Raw genomic sequence first — 22773 nt, 5'->3', positions numbered from 1 at the left:
ATATAAAAGAACTCTGCATTGTCTCCTGTTTCCCTGCTTTACTTGCTTTTTGTATGCCTTGAAAGTCTGCACCACTCTGCTTGTGTTTTCTCCTTGTTTGTCTACTTTGCAGAGTAACCTCACCTTATATTTGAAGCTCTCAGTGCAGCTATTTACAAGGGTTCACTTTCAAAAGCCCTGTAAAGGTAAACACTCATTTATTTATTTCCTTTACTGGAAAAGGGTTTATTCATCTTGGACTACAAATCTCTAATCTATGCTTGGTATTTTGAAAAGATTATATTTTCAAGGGGTAGATGACATCTAAATAAACAAGGATATAATAAAGACTGTTTGAATGTTCTAAGTTTGTGTTCATCTTCAACAACGGGGGAAATTTAAGTAAAAGAATAATATTCCTTTCATAAGTTTTGACACTATTTTCATTACTTTATAAATGAAAGTTAAAATTTCTGCTCTTACGTTTCCAGCACACTTTATTTTAAAAATTTTCATTTCTTCAACTTGACTACAAATAAGAGATACCAGCATTAAAACATAAAGCCTACATGTTGCAGTAGTGACACACCTTGCCTTCTGTGCTTCCTCTTGAGACCTGTTGGGTCTAAGTGCAGAAAGGAATGTGAGAAAAGTCGGCTGTTGCATGCTGTGGGATGACGATAGCTGACTAAACCTACTTGCAGTCCATTTAAATGCCCGCGCACGTTTCCCTCCCAACTCGTCACGGTGTCTCCCGTCGATCTGTATTTATAAAGCGCCCCTGTGCGCGGAAAGGCACAAGCATGCCTCGTCACTAGAGAGGCAGAGCGCGTAGCTGAGACTTGGAGAAGCTTTTTATGATTAAGAAAGCTGTGCAGCCGCTGCTGAGGTAAAGACGCGGGAGCGCAGGAGTTTTTTTTCCAACTTCACCGCTGCAGGTTGTTGTGACAGCGACCCTGTTCTCAGGGGTAAGTTGCTGCTCTAATCTTCTGCGCTTGCTTTTAGTTTAGTGTTTTATTGCGAGTCTGTGGAAATTTAAGCAGCGCATTCCGCTGGTGGATGAGAATGTCGCGCTTGAAGATTATTGTTGCGTCCCAAAGTAACGACCTAAGCTGTTCTTTCCCCAGTCTTTCTAAAAATAAATAATAAATAACAAGTTTGCAGCCTGATTGGAGGTAGTCCAGTTTTTCCCATGCAAAGGTGTCACTAGAACTTGTTGCTGAGGAAAATAAACTCTAAATTTATGATTGATAAATAAACATCTAGTCTCTTATCTTAATTTTGTGTTATGTCAGAGAAGCGCACAGCTTTTTTGTGACTTGTCCTTGTGTTCTTTAAGGTTTTCATTGATATGTTTTACGATACAAAAATTATCATGACTTAGGTCTATGTTTCTGCTTTGTAAGGTAGGTTTGTTCTTTTTTTTTTTTTTTTTTTTTTTTCTCTCTTGCACAGAAACCAGAGGCATTTTCTTTGTCTTGCTTGTAGGTTATCGGAAAAATGTGTATTTTTGCTGCTACATTAGAAGGTGGAGGTTTGAAACTTGGAATGTTAACGCTGTTGAAAGATGACATCGTCCAAAAAATTCACCTGTTATGGTCGGCGCATGCACGTCCGGATTAACCTATTAATCGAACACAAAATGTGCTTTCTAGCTTGTGTTACACCAAAATTGTGTAGATGTAATAATAAATTGCTCCCCGTTAGTTTTGCAGTTTTCTTTTTCTTTTGAGAGGGGAGAACAAAATAATGCAACACGCGAGCTACATATAAACAAAACCGTTTTAAGTAATCAGGCCACAAAAGTGTATAAAAGGGAGTAAGGGAATCGATCTTTGGTATATGTTGGTGGAGCAAAAAGTTCTGCATATGCCTAAATCGTCAGTAAAAAAAAATGTATGATTTGATATGCCTCTGCATACATATCTGAAAGAAAACAAACAAGTTAAGCTTTACAAAGATACAAAATCCTTTGCAGCTGCAGAAAAAATGAATGGAGATTTAACGTCTTAACGTTTCTGAATGACTCTGGATTATGACTTCGAATGATGTAACTGGAAAACAGTGTGCTTTATGTCATTTCTGAGACTCTATATTTGTACATTTTTCTTAATCATCTACCAGTCCCCACAGAGCTGGTTTATGAGCAGTAATCCTTGTTAATACACTCTCTTTTTTTAGTGTTAATATTTTAATCATTAATCGATGCCAGCCACTCCAGCATTCTTAGAAAATACCCTAATCCCCATTTTTGGAGATTTCAGTCAATTTCAACTTCAGTTAGTGGCAATTTCTTATCTCAGCGGGGTTACAGCTACAAAGAAGGGGAAATGTTGAGTGCAAGTTGGAAAATCCTGTGCCAGCCACGCATCATCCAAGCCATGAACTCAGAACCTCATCATTTGAAATGTGTTATTTCACTGATATGCAAGGTATCAGGATGTGTTGATTGATTAGTTGGCCTATTTGTGTGTTTGGGCTAGTAAGAGAATAATTACTTTTATTTATTTTAATGAGATTATAGTCCCCAATCACTTATTGGGTTCTGGGGTAGTTGGATTTTATATGGCATTCGACCAAAGATATGCACTGTGACTTGTAATTGTCGAATGACTTAAACCCACACCCCCTCCTCTGAATTGTTTTAGCACATCTGAAATGATGAAAACTGGAGGGAGAGGACGAGAGGCATTCTCAGGCTGTTGTGGAGGCTGAGCGCTGACCTTGGTGCTGAATTATTTCTGCTGCGCGCAGAGTGCCTGCCCTCCTGTACTGACTGCAGAGCGGGCGCAGGGAGCAGCTTCTCTACCGTTCTCTGACACGCTGTACATTCCAGACAAAGCCACCCACGCGGCCAGATGCATCGATTATTTTAAACAACTTACTTCCCTATAGTGGCTTTACATTAAGGAAGTGAAAACGTATCAATGTAGCGTCAGTAGGGGACCAGAGTTGCTGTTGTTTTAAGTTCATTTCAAGGGCAGTGAAAATGTAATCATGGGATGAAAGAAGGCACGAGCAGCATTAACAGCGGGGGGATCGGCTTTAGTCTTATGCGTTTTTTTATGTTATTGCTATGATTATGCAAGACGCATGGATGAAAGAAAACATCCAGACGCTTAAAGCATTGGCGTTGGCATTTCCTTTGCCTAGCTGAAATTTAAACTCTGAGCAAACTAAAACTATTCCGTCGTTGAACATGGACAAGTTAGTGTGTTTCAACCAGATAATTCATGAAAGTTGAACTGACTGAATTTTAGTGAAAAAAAAAATCATGTTGTCTCTTAATGGATGGAAAGAACTGGTAGAGAAAATGCATCTAAAGCAGCATTTCTGCCTGTAAAAATACCCCAGTTCTGATCTCAAATCTAGATAAATCTGTATTAATTTTGTGAAGATCCCCTGTCGGTGATATCAGTGAACGTCACAGTGGCGCTACCTCGAGTTCCTCGACCAATCAAGATTGCATGACGATGTTTCTTTTCTGTAAAATGTTCCTTAACTTTCCCGTTGATCAGGTGTTTACAGCCCTGATGGGATTTTTATCCCTTTTTAAGTTAAGTGAAAGGGAAAACTTTTGCTAAATCTAATGCAACCATTAAGATTGTTTGTTTTTTATAATGTTTAGGAACTGTGATGCAGATGGAGAGATAAGATTAGAAAGAACAAGTAATAAAACCCCTTTTCCAATAAAGCTAGGGACATTTATTTAACTTTGATCATTTTTAGAACTAAGACTATAATTTAATTTATGAGAGGAATCTGCTTCTGCTCTTGAATAATATAAGGGTTCAGCTGCCCAGGAGCCCATGCTTATTGTGCTGATTCTCTTAATGTGCCATATTTTTCCAGTATCTTATACCCAATCCTGACACACTCACTGTCAACAATTAATCTGCTGATTGTATCTGTCAGAACTGTGATATTTGTGCATTTTATCAACTTTTTAGTTTTTTATTTGTTTAAATTTTTGCCATTTTTTTCAAGTATGTTACTGGCATCAAATTCCAGAGTTTAAAATTTCTAAATACATTGTAGGGGTAGTTGACTTTTTCTTTTTTTTTTAAATCTGAAGCTCAACAAGATATAGTGACCTGTGTAAGTTAACCTCAATGAATAAACTGCCTTAATGACTAAAGATACTTTGTTTGATGTTATATTGGCACACTCTAATTTACTCCACAACTTTTTTTTTCCCTTTTCTCTTTTGCATTGCTTTTCAGAAACATCCCTGGGGACAAATCTAAACACAGGCACACACAATCACACACAGGCACGATGCAGGAGTCAGAGCCCACAGTATGCCAGCTGCAGCCCAATATCATCTCTGTGCGCCTTTTCAAGAGGAAGATTGGGGGTTTGGGCTTTCTGGTGAAGCAGAGGCTGTCTAAGCCACCTGTCATTGTGTCAGACCTCATTCGCGGTGGAGCAGCAGAAGAGTGTGGCCTGGTGCAGGTGGGCGACATTGTGTTGGCTGTCAACAACAAGCCACTGGTGGACCTTTCCTATGAAAGGGCATTGGAGACGTTGAAGAATGTGTCACCTGAGAGCCACGCTGTGCTCATCCTTCGTGGGCCTGAGGGCTTCACCACCCACCTGGAGACCACCCTATCAGGAGATGGCCGTCAGCGCACAGTGAGGATCACACGCCCTGCCTTCCCACCCTCCAAGTCATACGATCAGTGGTCGCCTCTTAGCACGTATAGCCCTGGGCAGCTGCAGCAGGTCAACAGGGAGCCCCAGCTCAGGGCTATTGAGAACCTGTCCTCTCCATCCATCACCCAGGCTCTCCTACAGAGGGGAGGTGTGCAGGGCCAGGATGGGGGGCGTGGAGCTCTGCTGTGCAACGGGCTGGAGGAAAACGAGCTGCTAAAGGAGATCGAACCAGTGCTGCGCCTAATCAAAAGCACCAAAAAGGAGATCAATGGAGAAGGCCAGAGGAATGCTGGGAGAAAAGATGTGGAGATTCAAGTGGCATGGTAATTTGTGATGTAATGGTATCTTATTGATCTCTCTGTTTCACTGTCCTCAATTCATCCCAGTTGTAACTCAGATAGTATAAGAATTACTTTCCTAAATAAGGAGGTTATTGACTTGTAAAACAACTTGCATCTGCCACTCTGTAGTATCTAAACAACCTGACAGATCAGCAGTGCATTAAGTTTTACATCATTACTATGACTCAGCATGTAGTGTAAATTAATGCCTGCATGTTGGCCCCTAACAACCCTCATCTAAAATGACTTGACTTACTTTTGCCAGCTGCTTTTCTTAACTTACGGAACCAGCTATAAAACTTCAATTAAGGCTCTTGTAACAGTTTGACAGTTTCCTACACTTATTCCAAATCCAAATGCTAAAAAGCTGGTTAAGGCTGAAATGTCTAGGAACTCTCTTTCTCTCTCTATTATTGTAAAATAATTTACATATGTCTAAATGTCATCACAATCTGCATTTATCTGAGAACATTTTGCCTCAGTTCAGAAATATCAAATCATATGCAGTGCTTCATTAAGACTACATGTTAGTTCCTTACATTAATATGACATTGCAAAACCCAATTAGCATTCTGCAACAGAAAGCTTGTCACAAAGTTGTCATTCTCTATCAACTTACAAAAAAGTCCAAATTCTTTATGAGAAGCCCCTCTGAAGGTCAGATACATTATTTCTGCAAGTAAGGAGTGGAGGCGTGTGAAACTGGCAAAAGTTATGTACATTTTAACTGCCTTGTTAAAAGGTTTAATCAGGGCAGTTTTTTTTAATTTCGAAGGCTAGTGTTTGCTGTACTTAGAATACTTGTATGCTTAGGTCTTCATTTCAGAAGGCTTCTCAGTCAGAGCTGATATTCTGTCTGAGAGCTTGTCAAAATGGACTGCACAGTGTACTGTTGTTATTGGCATCTCGATTATCTGCTGTTCTTATTCCCACAACCAATTGAAATCAAATTTAGACTACAGTCTGTTTGGATCAATATCTCATTCTTGCTCGAGTCATGCAGATCCCCGTCTCTGCCATAAACATGCTTCCAGTGAGTCATTGCGTTCTAAGGATTCACACCATTAAAAAAAAAAAAAAAAAAAGAAAACATGGTGAAGCAAAACCATTGTGTTGAAGTGAATTGTAAACAGGAAGTAATTAATGAAAATATGCAAAGTATTTGGCTTCCTGAAAGGAGGAGATCTGAAAGAAATTGAGGAAGAGAAAACCTTGAGAAGATGTTCAGATCACCTATAACCTGATCTAGGTTCAAAAACCCAAGTTACCAACTTGAGAATCTAATTCCTTGTGTGCGTGTGCGTGTGTGTGTGTGTGTGTTTCGTTTTTTGTTTTTGTTTTTTGTTTTTTTTTGTTTGTTTTGAGTCAAAGATTCCAGCTGCTGCTAAATCAAAGATTTTAATCTCTGCTCCTCAAGATCTAATGTCGTGCGGATGTTTCCCTGCTCCAACACACCTGATTTAAAAGAAGTGGAAAGAAATTGTCAAAATTTGCACAATGACCCATTAATTTGAATCAGGTGTGTTAAAGCAGGGACACTAAAAGGACAGTGGCCCTCAAGGACCCGAGTTTGAGATCCCTGCAATGAACAAGTCTGACGTAGTCCAAAACAGAAAACGTTACAATAATGCTAATGAAGACTATGAGTACATTTATTCTCGCTATGCAGTTAGACATTTTATTGTAATCTGTCCACATAGGTCTTGGCAGCCATAATCCTGGAAAATTATATTTTGATGGCTGCTGTATGATGGTGCATGTTTTAATACAAGAAATGATGTTTTCCAAACTTTTAACTAGGTAGTTAATCCTGTTTAAAGCAGTGAATGAAATAACAAGAATACATGGAAAAACACTGAAATGACATTTAAAGTGAAGTCACTTTAATCTGAAGTCCATCTGGGTCGTGCAGTTTCAGTCCAAAACCATCTTTCTCCAAATTCTAAAAAGAGACAACAGTTATAATATGACAATTTTGGGGATTTTTTTATTCATGTTACTGAATAGAAAAATAACTCCAAAGCGGAAGAAGGTTTCACCACATTTTCTAAAATAATGTTTATGAATCAATAAGAACATTGTGTCACTCAAGGCTAAGAGACTGGGATGAATTTTCTTGTTGTTTCTAACCACAGTGTGTCAATCCATGATCACGATAATTAACACTGATGATAAACATATTTGTGCTTTCTTTGGCGCTTATCTTAATGACCTTTAATTCTGCAGCAATTGCATAACTGATCATCCAATAAATCTTTCAACCAGCTAATTCATATCCCCTATAAAAGGGATATTTCGAGGCACGCTTCTTACTGAGAATGCAGCAGAAGATGGTTTTCATAAGATAATCCATCTCCAACAGGTGATGGCTTTGCAAACTTGATAGAATTGTGTATGATTAATTTCCACTCCAAAAAGGTGTTGGCGTTGTCAAAAGAGCTTACACCTTGCTGACATTTGTACACCAATGGCTGAGATGGCAGAGTCAGTGACCTTAATTAAATTTGTGCCTCAGATCTAAAGAAGGCATCAAGTCTTTGTCAGATAACCCCCCCAAAAATATAATGGATGTTGCTTGTTTTCAGAAGAGAAGCAGCTATATTTTCACATTTCATTGTGAAGCAGATGATACTCGCTATCAGTCAAAAGACACATGTAACTTTCCTCATTGTTTCTCCATTTTTGAACTCCACCTCTAAATTATGGGGACGAATATGCTTTTACAATTTGCGGCAATAAAGAGATGCAGTGTGACAGGGAGCATGAAAAAGGGAAAAGGATGCCTGTGAGGATTTACAATTAGCATGAACACGTGCTCGTGGGGGCGGAAGGAGGGGGAGGGTGAGTGTGAAAGACAGAGGGAGGCGAAATGTGTGTGGGCGTTTTTGATTGGAGGGAGGCAAACTTCAACACAGAGAGGAGTTTGGTGTAATTGTTCATCTCTCATGCAGCAGCCCCACCCCCTCCTCATTTAGTCTCTTAGGATTATGTAGTCGCAGCTCAGAGTGAGATCTCTCACAGTTCATATCTGCTGCCTTTCATCTTAGGAGGGTGAAAGCCTTGATTCATTTTGTTTACACTACTGCACGTCTATTTGAGTTTGTGACTGAAGGAAATACTTAATACAGACTTTTTTCTAGTGTAAACATGGTTTAAACCAAAAAAGTCTGATTGTCTATTGGTTTGGTTTCTGAAATTAACTTGGAACACACAGCAGCTAAGTTAATACCTAAATATTCAGTCTTGAGTGAGTTTAAAAATGAAATGCAATAAAATAAATGCAATGTCATCACACCCTTCTGCATTTAGCTGTTAGGTCCTGCTTTTCAGCTTCATGTTTGGCTATCTTTTTTTTTATATCTCAGCTTGAAGTTAGAAGTTGTGCTGAGAATTTATTGACCTGGCGGTCCCACACAGGAATCCCGAACACTTCTATGCAGCCATTATCTTTTAAACAAAGAAATTCTCATGTGAGTGTGCAGAGCTTTTAGAAATTCTTGAGGGTTTCCTCATTTAGCAGCATTTGGAAAGTGCAGTTTTATGTCTGCAAAAAATAGAAGAGGGAAGGCTTGTTTTCTGTCTGTGCTTTCATGAATGTGTGTGTGGTTTGGCTGGGGCTTTGAACTGAAATGAGAGTGTAGTTTGCACAATATGCAAGTTCACACACCTGACAGAAAATTGTATATGACTTCTAGGGACCTCGGCGTGGGAAATGGCACATCCCCCCAGCTGGAACCAGATAATGACAGGATACTGGAAAACAAGCCAGTGGTGCACAGCAACACTGACAAGGTAAGCAAAACAAATACTCAGCACTGTTACAAATTTAAAGTAAAAGAGGTCATGTTTAAGAATAGTCTTTTCTCATCAACACTTACATCAAAAACGTGTAGAAACTTTTCTCTCTCCTTTTGTGTAAATCCTTGTACTACAGTAAGTTTGCATTGCAAATATCTGTAGCTGTGTATTGCATGTGAATACATGACTGCTTTTGCCTGTTTAGCTTGTCAGCCTTTTACAGTAATCAACACAACTGGTTTATTCCATGTTTTACACACTTAGAATGCATGTCCATTTTGCAGCTTTGTACATGTAAATACTTTGTATACGATCCTCTCACCTAGCTATTGGATCCTTCCGGTGGTAAACTGGTGCAGCATTAAATCCAGCTTATGTCTTCCACACTGAGGGGTCTAGTCACAGGTCTGAGTGTTTTTGATGGGGGATAGAGTCGTAATCTGCACATGCTCTGAATTATCCATCCACTTCTGGATTGCTCAAGCCTTCATCAACGGGGTGAAATGATTTCCAGGAGGCCAAATAAATGCATGCAGTTGCTGATCCATTTCTCTCCATTAAATGTGGCCCCTCTTAACTTGATCCAGATATATATATATATATATATATATATATATATATATATATATATATATATATATATATATATATATATATATATATACGTTTGTCTGTTAGTGTGTTTAGGATGTTGACTTCGTGTATTCATGCAACAACAATGTGGCCTGCAGATGTTTTGTTGGAGGCTGACGCCCACTTTGATAGCTCATTGGTAGGTGTTTAATTTGACAAAATGAAATCAGCCACTATGCTAATTTAAATATAAAAAGGGTGTTTTTAGAAAATGACTGGAATTGAGTCAAAGAACAAGAATTTCAGATAGCACTTTGATAACCTGAAAATTAATTTTCTCACTTCGGTAACGGATTGTTCAAATGCCATCAGCCTGAGCTGAGCTTTTCCTCCTGTATAATTTAATGGCAAATAAGTCTGTTGCAGAGAATAGGTTGAAAAATGTTATGTAAAACTCTACCAGCTAGGATCTGTTTTGGAGACACTTGCTCTGATGAGCCAATAAAACATTAAACCTTTCTTTTCCTCTTCTGTTTTTACACTTCATCGCCATTAAATTATGTTTTAGTTGTCAAACCAGAAACTGAAACCATAAAAATCTTTGACAAATAGCATCTTTTCCCTCATACAGCTGTCACTTTCACTTTCCCTCTATTATCTTCCCTCATCTACCCCCTATCTTGTGCTAATCATCTCAATTTCCTATCAGAAGTTTTAATTGATGGGTGGATAAGGAACTTTTACTTCATAACTGCTTTTTCCAGAAAGACTTTAGTAATTATCTCCCATTATGTAATTATCTTCATCAGATTAACTTCTGTTATCTTCATTCCTTGCACCATGGATCCTCCCTTCCTTACAACTATGTGTTATTCTTGACATTGAGGTTTTTAGATTTACATGTCAAGTGTAGCATGACAACTGGATTGTTATAGAGTAGAAATTAAAAGTACAAACCAGCTAATGCACTCATATCTTTCCATTCAAATGATTCCATTCCTACTCAGTGTTTGTCTTTCAGTGGTTTGTGTAGGGCCTATTCATGCAAGTTTCTCATGTTTTCTCACATGACTTTGCTAAAGGCTTCTTTACCAAATAAAATGGCGGTACTCTGTCCTCAATATATGGACACTGTTGCTGCAAGCCATTTTCTCTGACCAGTATAAAAGATCCATATTGAGCACTGACGTTACACAGGTACAGTAACTTCCATCAACACAGCACCACCCTAAGCTTAATATGCTTTTGCACATGTGCAATTCTTTAAAAGAAACAAAAGAAATGAAAGGCTGTTGGCCAAGAGTGGTAAGTTAAGATTTTTTTATAGCCATTCTAAAACCATTTATTTTTCTTTCATATATGCAACCTCCTGTCGCTGGTCTGAGTATGACTTTGCTATTTCTGTATTAAGCTAGCTTGTGGGACATGCTAACAGCTGCAACTTGCAAATAAGTAAATAACCACAAAATGAAAGCCATTCATTAATGAATGCTTTTTTAAAATCTAGGGGTCGTTTTAAGAATACTTTGGCAATAATTCTATAATAAGTATATTGCTTCATGTCTAGCAGAGACTGTTCAGAAATGGACCACTGAGGAGTAATTTGCAGTATTGTGAGGCTGAATAGTCATCCTTCACTCTTTAGGGTGCTGGTTCTATCCCCAAGTAGTTATCTTGTGGAAGTGTTCTTTTTAATATACTGGGAAGTCTAACAGGTATGCCTTTGAATGAGACCAGTGGCAGGAACTGAGTTTTGTTATGAACAAAGGAGTGATGTTCTGTGATGCCAGTCTCTACAGGAAATACTGGACCCCATTACAAAAGTTGAGCATATTCTAAATGGATATTTTTAAACCAATGACTGCTAAGGGAGGTAAAAAAAAAACTAGTTATTCAACTTATTTCTGCAGATAACATAATATTGTGCACAAATTGGCTGTTATTCTCATTCACCTGTTGTTCACAACATTTTAACTTGTGAAAAAAGAACTTTTTTTCAATGTTTTGCTGTTGGCACAACTTAAAACTTACTTTGCAACTGTAAAGGCTCATCATACCCAAAGCAAAATCCATCAGTAACGTACTGCAGCTTCCAAAGAGAAGTCCAAAAAAAACAAACAAAAAAAAAACATTTTAAAATATGCAGTATGTCTCTGGGTCATTTGTGGAAAATCAAAACTGAATTTTATTATCTTGGCTGTTTAATTTCAGTAATTTCCTAGTTCATTAAATCTTTTCTTAACCTCACTGAAGTAAAACTTTTCAAAGAAAATATGCTCTTTTTTGACATTTAAAAGATGCCTTTTTGCAAATGTATACATTTTAAAGTGCACTGACACAAGTTGGGAATTTGTGTGAACAGAATTGTTATAAGGCTTCATGTGGCATTAAATATAATAAAAAAATAATATAAAAGAGCGTGATTTTGTTAAATGTAAATGCCAAATACACCCTCTGGTCTGTAAGCCTTACATTTTTATGTATGTCAAGAAATCTTATTTCTCCAAATCTGATTCTTTCTGCCTGTTTAACGGAGTCTCTTTACGGTACACTGATCTTGTCCACAAGCTCTGTGATAATCATGTGTCACTTCTGAGCTACACACTGTGGGTTACTGCTGTTGGAGCATGAACACACAGGAACAAAGGTCTTCACCCTTGCTGTGTGTGAAATCATATTCACTCCAAATCTCTTCATTCCTTTCTTCTGTTGAGAGGACATGAAATGATGGTAGGACCCAACCAGCGTAACACCGTTGGTATTCATATCCCAAGCAAGCAGGATGATTGTGTTCCTGTTGTTCAGAAGCTGCTCCACTGTGTAATTAACAATGCTGCTGGAGATGATGAAAGGGCTTCCAAGGTGTGCCATTGATTATTCTGATCTTTGGCAATCACTCGCTTCTTTTCTCCAGGGAACGTTTACAGTTGGCTTTCAGGTTAAATTGCAGTGATTCATCAGTCAATAGATGTACTTATTGAAAAACTCAGTGAGGCAAGAGTTGGCTTACCATCAAGCTGCTGTTAAGAGTTGATTGCCTTTGTCCCAGATCAGTAAATAAAATAGAAATAGGAAAAGGAGAGAATGCAAATGGTTTCATAAATTTGTGTGCGAAACTTCAGCACAATAGCAAAGTATTTTTCCCTGTGAGTAAAGTATTTCAGCTGAAAATCACCTTAAATGCTTCTAGATATGTGTTGTAAATTCTCCTATCAATGGCCAGATGTTGTACTTATATTCACTTCCTGGCAGTGGGAGGGCGTTTTTTTTTTTTTTTCCTTCTTCTTTTAGCTTTCCCCAAAATGACTCCCAGTCATAAATAACTTATCTTTCTTGCACAAGAAGTGTTGCAAGGGTCAGAAACTGTCAGCTAGTTAAAGAAGAGTGCCGTGAAATAGTGACTCATTCATAAGTCTGTTGTTTTTTTTTTGTTTGTTTGTTTGTTTTTTTTTCCAGGCTCTGGCCCAGGGCAGGACCTCACCCATTAAATCAATGCAGAACGGCAGCCCCTCCAAATGCCCCCGCTTTGTAAAGATCAAGAACTGGGAGACTGGCACGATCTACAGCGACGTACTCCACCACAGCTCCAGCAAGGTAAAGCATTTAGAAACTGCAGCATATGTTTGTCACTGCGCAGTCACTGTGGCAAACTTGAGACAGGAGTGTTAAACTGGAATATAGTGTTTCAGTCCTGCTACTCCTAAGTTGAATTTAATTGAATTAAAATGATTGGTATCAAGGAGCAAAGTTGGGGAAGAATATTTAAAAACCAAGTTGATGTGAAATGCATAAAAGCTTAAAAACCGCAGGAGTCAACACCAGTTTATACCAGTTGCTCCCAGACTTGCTGAGTTGCAATCATAATTTATTCTTATTCTGCTGTTAATTATATCAGGAGTGGAACCAAATCATGCAGTCCACAAGAAATGCAGAAAAAGACAATATTAGGAAAATGACAGGAAATCTGGGTCTTTAGAAAATGACAAAACCACATACTTGTGGATCATAAGAATTAATTGAGGGCTGTTCTTTTGTTTAATTATACTTCTTTTTTATGAGTATTTTCTTTCTCATTACCTCCGCCAAGGCAGAGGTTATTGCTGTTTTTGGCAGCATTGGTTTGTCTGTCTTTTAGCAACATAACTCAAAAAGTGATGGGCAGATTTGTATGAATTTTTTAGGAAATCTCAGAAATGGAATAATGAACAAGTAATTAGATTTTGGGGGTGATCCGGATCACTGCCTGGATCCAGGAAGTTTTTAAAGCATTCTTTACAGGTGCAGTTCTGGCACAAATATTCGGGAACATCGATCCCGAGACCTTCGGGGGTGTAAACAAAAAGGTTGCTAAAGCAATGGTTGGCTGCCATGAACATAGATGTTCTACAGAAAATAAGAGTTCAATAATCGAACTAACGTAAAGACACAAAGCTCAGAAAGATGTGATAGCTGGCGATTATCATACATGTCATGCTGATGTTACACCTTGGAGTCCTTAAAAATAATCAACAGTTTGTTCAGATCATTTTGTAACTGGTGAGTAAAACATTTATAATGATATTACTGTTTAAAACTTATGGTTGTTTTTGTATAGATGCTAAAAATACCGTGACGTTGCTGTTTAGGGTAACAATAACAAATGTCTGTTAGGGGTTTTTGTGAAGTTCTCAGTGTTTCTTGTTAGCAACTCCTTCACAATGTGATGTTAGATAGACATAAGGGCATTTGTTCAGTCCTTCTGCCACTAGTTTCTCCTGAGCTTTTTTTAGCCTTGACGCTGAGAGGATTAATACAACTGATTGATGTGGATAACTTTCTATCAAAACCCAGTGGAGAAAAACTATGAGAATAATTTGCACACTTCAACACGGATGCTGGGTTTGTTTTCACTGCTTCATAGTCACATGACCACCGGATTGTAACACAGGTTTTTGCCTACCCATGTGGATATAGGGATAATTTTGCTATTAGAGCTTCTAACTTAAAAACTAAAGCCAACAGTCATTGGTGATTTTTTTAACAATGGCATGGCCGAAGTCCACGCTCCCTGAGTGCTTTTAGTCTTTCTCTATTTCAATCCACCAAGACCCAGTCCTACTTCCTTTTAAAAAATACATTGAATTAAAAGCAGATTAAGTACAGGACTATTTTACTTAACTGTAAAGCAAATAAAATCTACAGGGGTTTCTACTGTGGTGGTCACTAAATAAAATTCCACAAAGGTTATTGATCTTTGTGGAAAAACATGAGTTTTCAAAAGGCTGATGACAATGACAGAGCAGAGCGACTGACGACAAATAAATATTGTCTTCATTTGTTTTTATTGCATAATGAAATGCCACAATTAATTCAATTATGAAAACAAATGAGACACAAATGGTCAATTTATCTAACACTATTTAATTGTCTGCTTGCATAAGCAAATATATTTTACCCTGCTAGCAGTGTGCTTATGTTGAATAAACATAAATTTGATCAACTAAATTAATGTTTGCAGGTAATTAAAACCATTATTTTTACAGCTTTTGCATTAATAAAGGACTACAGTTGTTTCTATATTCATTATGAGTGGTGGTTATCTTAAAACACAATCCAGTCCAGTTAATAAATCAGTTTATGAAGGTCGTAATTTTGGAACTGGGTGTACTGATACATTTAAGGGAAGAAAAAGTTTTAAAATGCCATTTGTTGACATGCTGTATTAAAAAAGGGTAGACATTATTGCTGTTCTAGCTGTTACATAAATTGCAGGCTAACATGGCATTGCAAGACAGGCAGGAGTCCTGTTTCTAAGTCTTTGCAAAGGCATGTAAACCTACAAGCTGCAGGTCAACCAACAATAGAGACAGATGATAGCTATGTTGGTATCCTCAAGGCAGATAAACATGAAATGCTGTCTTGGTTGATTTAATGAACAGTAAGAATGCAGGCTTACCAACATGTAATTTGCAAGTCAAGTAGATTGAAGTATAATAGCACAGCATGGTGGGTATTTTCTTTGCTTGTCACTACCTATTCATACATTAGACAGCTCATGTCTAAAATGTTGGTGATTCATCTCATTACTATTTAGCCAGAAAGCAGGGGGTTAGGTAAATCAAGGTGCAGCTTATGAAATGATAAGTGCCTCAGAATAAATTAACATCACTGACATACTGTACAGGGACAGTTCACGTGGTTCTACTATGACTCAGTATTTTACAAAACAGTGCTGAGAGATTGAATACAGGATGTTTACAGCATTGTTTTACCTTATGCATTTATTAATCTATAACATGACTGACTCAAAACAGCTGATGTATCCAGCATTTTATTCTTGATTTGAAAAGCAACTCATAACCATTTTAACCAGAACCACATCCATCATAAAAAAATATGAAAGAATGGTAATCTCCGTCACATATGCAGATGTATGGTTAACTTTTCTTTCAAGACTGCATGTTGTGCCAAACAGATTTACTTTGCCAAAGTAAGCTTAATGGGTAAAAAGGAAATAAAGATCTGATGATGTAATGCTCCCTTTAATAATTAATAGTAAAGTATTCTTCCTTATTTTGGTTATTGCTAAGTTATGTGTAATTCTGGGCCTGACAAAAAAGAAGCAGGGAGTAAAGCGAAGGAAAAAGGAGGTCAAAATAGGAAAGACAGAAAACAGCAACTGGGCAACCAAATTAGAAAAAGCAGAAAACCAGCTGCTACACATGTAAAGAATCTTAACAGATAATATTTAGCAGACAGAAAACAAAGCAGAAAATCATCTGGAGCACTTTTAAGAAGAAGAAAAAAATATAAAAACTGTAGCTATTTGGATTTAAACCTGCAGGATTCAGAGTAATTGTATCAATTTTTAAATAAATAAATAAACAAAACACTGAATTAAAAAAATCACCTTTGACCTCTTAAAAAAATACTTTTTTAGTTTTTTTTCATTTTGTGTTAATTATACTTTGTATGTTTTTATAATCCTGGCATCTTACTTGAAAGATCTTTGCTTTGTTTGTAGTTGACTGTGTACTATAAAGTTTTGCCAAACTCCATACTGAATGACCTTCTTGAAGGAGTTTAATCATCTTTTTCGTGTTTCATGGAACGGCTCATGAAGCTCTGCAAAGACTCTCCTTTGCAGGTTCATTTCCATGTTAATACTTGTGCAAATTTGTTTTAGAAATGCAAATTATGAGGCAAATTAATTAATTTCTTTTACAATTCAGTGATTCTTTACATTTTTTTGCATATTTACACTTGTGCAAGTGATAGACAAATGCAAATTTACTAGGTGACTCCATTTTTTTCCACAAATGAATTATTGCATTTTTTCCCGCTACTTGAAATGAGGAAAAACGGTAGAAACTGCAACAATTTTCTTGTTGGGACTAGCTGATTTCTTTTCATTGCGAATGAAAATATATACATAAAACAGTTCGGTTCTTGAAGTAAAAATGTTAATATTAAATGGCATGCTGGTTTCTTTGTCTTAAACAGTCTCATTGGCAGTGGGGATTTCCTTTTAGCTTGAATACCTCAAAGTTCTCCCAAGCCAATAAATCTTAGCCTCCTTATCACAAACTTCAGTATGAAGAATCTACTTGCTCTTGCAACTAAAATTATTTAACTGTTGATTAATAAATACATCAACATTGAAGTATACTGAATTTATGAAGGCCTATATAAAATGTACAAATAAAAGACATTGGTTTAGGTTTCATTAACTTGTTGTCCTTTTACTCTACAATATAACTAGAAGCACTCTGAGAGCGCAAACGTCTACCAAGCAGTTGTTTTATACATGTATTTATTGCTAAAGATTGTGGGTTTTATTTTTGAGTTAGAAGCTCTAATGGCTCTAAAATTATCCCTATTAGGCCATGGTAAAGAATCCTTTAAAAAAATTCCTTGATCCCGTTGAGTTTGTGGGTCCATTTGACTGTAGTGATAGGCTCCCACCAGCATGGGTAGCTAGCCCATGCCGACGTGGTGGGGTCTATTCCCTCCAGTAAGCAGTCTCTTCAGACTGTCACCAGGTCTTTCCTTGGTTGTCATCTGCACTTTCACAGTAGTCAGTGGTTTGAAACCAGCGTTCAGAATCCATAATAGGACTGAAAATATACATTTAATGGAGAATCCACATGTGCGCACTTCATATTAAACTACATCAACATATTCACAAAATCTTGTTGAACCTGGTATCCTGCCTGTCTTCTCAGCAATCAAACTCAATGTAACTAATTTTGGGATCATTATTATTCTAAGTGAGGGACTGGGTATTCTGCAGCACCACTTTTCATATCTTTTTTCTTGTTTACTGAACTGTAGGAGAACATTTCAGTACTGGACATTCTGCATCTTTCAACTTTCTCATTATCAGCTGCCTGCCGAACATTATATTTGTCTGAATCCAGTTGGTTAAAAGTTTTGCAATATGGTCCATGGGTTTGTGTTTGCTTACAGGCCAGGGCAGAAATCATTATCTACTCTTGTAACCTCTGTAAAACCTTCATAGACCTTCTTCCCTTACCAGCCTACTTGGACAACAGTTTTAATATCCCTGGAGACATTTTTAATGATACTAAAGATTTTTTTTGTCCCAGTCATTTCTTCAAAGGTTGCATTCAGTTCCTTTTTTCCATATTTTTTTTTTTTTAGATGTGCTGGTCATTGAAAACAATTTTTGTGTGTAGAATCAAAAGTATCAACAAAGTGGTGTTTCTGAAGATATCTCAAAAACTGATCACTGACTAGCTTGAATTGTTTATCAAGATTATCAGATGATTTCAGTACACCTTCTTTATAAAGGTCACCCAGAGTATGAACCCCTTAATCACCCACTCCCTCCAAATAGGTGGTGATTTGCCAATAAGGAGTTTAGAGTTGTCCTGCAGACCAGAAGGAAGCAGCCTGATAAATAATTGACATGTTGGGCAGATTAACGTATTGACATAGACTTATTCATTTCTTTCTCCAACCAGAGCATTGACCCAACTGTTAAAAGGCGTCCACTGGGAATGTTCTCAAAGCTCCCTTTTTAATGCTCTGGTCTTATGGTCTATGGTCATACTGTAAGCATAATAGGAACTTTATTAAAACTAAATCTGGGGTAGACTGAGGGTTTTAAAAGGAGTGATGTATAGTTCTATACTATAGCATGGAAAACTGGTCAATTCTACCCAAAGCAGGAACAGACAGATTAAAAAAAAAGTGAGTACAATGAGATAGAAAAGCTACCTCATCAGCTTCATAACTTATTGACTAAAGAACACAAAACTCCAGTCAGCACAGATTTAATCAAAATAATGTGATCAATATGTAGTCTCAGTCAGCTGTTCCATCTCTAAACCACTTCTAAGGAAAGCAATGAAGCCATACTTGGAAACATACTTGGGATGAGCTAAACATACCAGTATGTCACAGTGGATGGTGCCAAAATTCTTAGTGGGTTAGTTTGCAAAGCAAACTGGTAGGACACCTGCAAAGAATCAACTCAATCCTGACAGAGGAGCAGCACTTTCTTCAGAGGCATGCTGCACCTTGTGGTTTGCATCTTTGTGTCCTATTAAAGGAGAATAATGAGCTGACAAGGAGTTCTAATTGTCCTGAAATTTCATTCAAAGTCCACTGACCTTTACTTAAAAACAAACGCAGAATAGGAATATCATGTTAGACACGGGGAAGAAGGGTGGTTAAGATCTCTGTGGGTACCCCAAAAAATGGCTTAAGATTATCTCAAAACCTTTGAAGACAATACAGCAAAAAAGCTACTGCTGGCTTTTTTTTATGCAGTACACTTTTCATGTTCATTCATCAACCACTCTATGGATTTCTTCCTCCGATTTTTTTTAACATTCAGCCACAGTGTCTTCCTCTTGTTAGTAAGGCAGTCTGCTAAACGCAAGGTGAAACTCTGCATTTAAGCATTCACCTTCCAGAACACTGCAGCCATTTGTAAACAGCAAACAGCAGCTTAACTGCTTTGGTGACTTATTGAACAAGCTGTTGGGTGCATCTCAATGAATGGCCTGTAATAGCATCCTCAGATTTATTATATATCACAGATGATCCATCTCTTTGCAAAAGGACAGCTGGTTGGCATGAAAGCCCAGAGCTGTATGACGAGCGGACGTACTGGAGCACGACTGATTCCTTTGTTATATTTTTAAAACTCAACCATTTTCCCCATTTTTTTCCCATGATCTCTTTGTATCTTGTCTTTGTTGTACTCACTTGTTGTCACTTTTCCTTTTTTTTTCCAGCTGCTTTTTTTTCTGTAGAGTAAGGGTTAGATATTTTTTTTTTAAAGATTACAGTGGGAAGTTTCTTTATTTCTTGGACATACTGGTTTGCTCTGTGCCAAAGTGTTTGGTGCCAGTGGGTGTCCCTGTGTGAGGAGCCAGTTTTAGCACCTCTGGGGCCATCGTCAAATTTCCTCTTCAACACAAGCCTGTCATTTTTGTCATATGCTCCCGCTCATTCACATCTACTGTCTCTTAACTGGTGAAGTCAAACCAAAGTGACAGCTGACTTCAGCTTTAATCATGTTAAACTGACCACACAAGCGATGAGAAATACTCTCCTTATATTTGTCTGTTTTCTAGTTTTTGCCTTCCCTCCTCTCTCTTCCTGTCGCTGCTTAATGGAAGAAAACCAATTTATGACTCACTGACTTACTCATTCATTAACACAAGTGCCAGCCATGTGTGAGTGATGTAGTGAAAAAAAATGTAACTCTTTTAATCCTTTTATCTGTTAAGAGTTTAGCACTTATAAAACATGTTTTGTTTGACGCAGCTGGAACAAAGTGTCTACATTTTGACTAAATCTTTTTTTTGGGGGGGTGAATATTTCAAAGTGAAATTTAAATTAATGTAGATTTTGCACTTTGAACTGCAAGGTATGACTTAATCATATATGTAATCTCATGAAACTGTTAGCGGAATATAATAGCTGGGATTTTATCTTAGCAGACTTTAGTGGTTGAATTTGACAGAAGCCACTATTCTGCATCAGCTTTGATTTATATTCAAATTTAAAGAAAACATTTCATTGGATGCAAATTTTGTGCATGGCCCTGAACATAAGATTAGTCTTTATATTCTTTAAAGTTTATATCAACAAAAACATATTTTGTTCCGCCACAGATGGATATAGTGTAAAACAAAGAAAAAAAAAGCTTTTTTTTTTTTTTTTTCCTCACAGGATTTTGAAAAGACAAAAGTTAAAAAAGTTTTGGTTGCTATAAGAGAAAAAGAAGAAAATAAATGAAGAGAAAAAAAAACAGAAGTAATATTTATCTAAGAAAAACTCAACATCAAATATCATATTGCTTTTCTTTTCAGGTGCCGATCTGCAGTGAAAATGTATGCAATGGTTCTGTGATGATGCCCAACCAGCACATCCGCAAACCAGATGAGGTCAGAACCAAAGAGGAGCTGCTCCCCCTGGCTACAGACTTCATAGACCAGTACTACACCTCAATCAAAAGGCAAGTGCAGCTTGTAATACCTGGAGGGTATAGGGTGGAAACTACAAGGGTGGAACACCATGAACAATGAGGAAACACTAGCTGGAAAGACAAAGTAAATGTCGGTGTCTAGATTCATTACACTGTTGTTGAAAATGATTTTTACCTGTCTGACCTGTAGCTCTTAACCTTTGCTTGGAAGAAAAAATCTGTCAACCAATGACCCATGGTTCATTGTTCATGCAGGAAACAATGCTTTTAATATGTATACAACTTCCAACAGCTGCATATACTCTAATCTGGAATACCTAAAATAACTGTAGTCTTAATGACTGTTGTTGTTATATTTATATATATATCCCCATCTGGCACATTGTCCTGGGGATGGATATATATATATATATATATATATATATATATATATATATATATATATATATATATATAGCCCTCTGTTGCTCCACCCAACCAGTAACTTACGAGGGGTTTATTAAACCATAACTAGTTCAGATCTGAGCCTAAGTTGTAATAGTTTCATTGGTCTGTAAAGTTCCTGAATACAAAACGTGAAAATCTAATAATCAAAGGAAATCATGTTGCTAAAGAAACCACCATGGCTATGAATACATGGGAATCTATAGCTACATGTGTAATTTTTTATGTCAACACTAACCTTAATATGATCCAAACATGGATGACACTCAGAACTGAGATATTAAGTTATGCAGTCTAGTCACTGAAACTCATTACTGTAATAACCCAACAACAGGAAATATTGGTACTCATTAAACTGTTCATTATTATTAGGCTACCATATGGAAATAATTTAAAGTATCTATGGATGTCACATTAAATTCACATTCAAGTTTTCTGATTATTGCAGTGGTGTCACAGCCACAAATAATAGACATCTATGCAATAGAAAAACTTTGTTACAAATGATTACAAGACACACTTCTCTGCAGTGAGTTGTAAACTGTCTTATTGTGGTTACATCTCCATGTCAGGGAAAGTTCATTATATATAGTTTATCTCTACAAATTACAGTTGATGTGTGCAAACTGCTATAAGTGACAAGCAGAACCTAAACTTCTGTTGAGATTCATCAAATTTATTCACCTGCTGCAATCTCTGGAATCATTGCTCTAAACTTGTATTTTACAGGTGTTTTAGTTTTTTTTAATGTGGGTTTGAAGAGCCAAAAGAATTATCCTTAACTACATATAAATAAAATATTTTTGTGATTCATGTATCTATTCAAGATCTGTGTCTCAGCTACAGTCTAATGGAGGAGCCTGTTACCTGATATGGAAATTGTTTTGGCAGTGTGTGAATTTGAGAAAGAGCGTGAAAGTAGGTGTCTGGTGTCGATGACACCAGTCCTACTAATGTCCAACACATTGGTTTTGTTTCTCGGATTTAGAGCTTTTGTTTCTCCCTTTTTCACGTTTCTAACGGTGCTTTTTTTTATTGTACACACATCACACATGTGAGAGGAACTGACCTCATTGTGTCAACAGTTTAATAATATTAAAATATTAATTGATGAGTAAAAATCCAACCTCTGTTTACAATTGTGCTACTAGTTGTGATGTTGTTCTTGTTGACCTTCAATACTTACAGATATGGCTCTAAGGCTCATGTGGACAGACTGGAGGAGGTTACTAAGGAGATTGAAGCTTCAGGAACTTACCAACTGAAAGACAATGAACTGATTTATGGAGCCAAGCATGCCTGGAGGAATGCTGCCCGGTGTGTTGGACGGATTCAGTGGTCCAAACTACAGGTTGTATCTAGTATGACTGAAATGACTGCTTGTTGTTTTGGTGTTTGAATTGTGTTTGAAAAGATCTGGGTTGGGGGCAATGAAATGCTAGAACTGTAAGTGGTACTTAGAAGAAACAGCTTAACAATATTTGCAACTAATTAAGTTCTTTGGCAAAAGGTCAACAACAGTTGTTTTTGATGCAT

General features: G+C 37.2%; 1 protein-coding gene across 1 annotated transcript in view; it reads left to right on the top strand.

Moving 5' to 3' along the window:
* The first annotated feature begins 774 nt into the window (after nucleotides 1-774).
* nos1 (nitric oxide synthase 1 (neuronal)) overlaps nucleotides 775-22773 on the top strand; it is a 45172-nt gene continuing 23173 nt past the window's right edge. Inside the window, exons 1-6 of the mRNA XM_042000620.1 lie at nucleotides 775-947; nucleotides 4203-4958; nucleotides 8672-8768; nucleotides 12804-12941; nucleotides 20678-20823; nucleotides 22426-22588. Coding sequence (XP_041856554.1) covers nucleotides 4258-4958; nucleotides 8672-8768; nucleotides 12804-12941; nucleotides 20678-20823; nucleotides 22426-22588 — 1245 coding nt within the window. The 5' untranslated portion in view covers nucleotides 775-947; nucleotides 4203-4257. The remainder of the gene's footprint in view (nucleotides 948-4202; nucleotides 4959-8671; nucleotides 8769-12803; nucleotides 12942-20677; nucleotides 20824-22425; nucleotides 22589-22773) is intronic.

This window comes from Melanotaenia boesemani, chromosome 11, assembly GCF_017639745.1.
Source record: "Melanotaenia boesemani isolate fMelBoe1 chromosome 11, fMelBoe1.pri, whole genome shotgun sequence".
Classification (NCBI taxonomy): Eukaryota; Metazoa; Chordata; class Actinopteri; order Atheriniformes; family Melanotaeniidae; genus Melanotaenia; species Melanotaenia boesemani.
The sequence above is the reverse complement of the archived record's forward strand: the minus strand, read 5'-3'. Positions and strand labels throughout refer to the sequence as shown.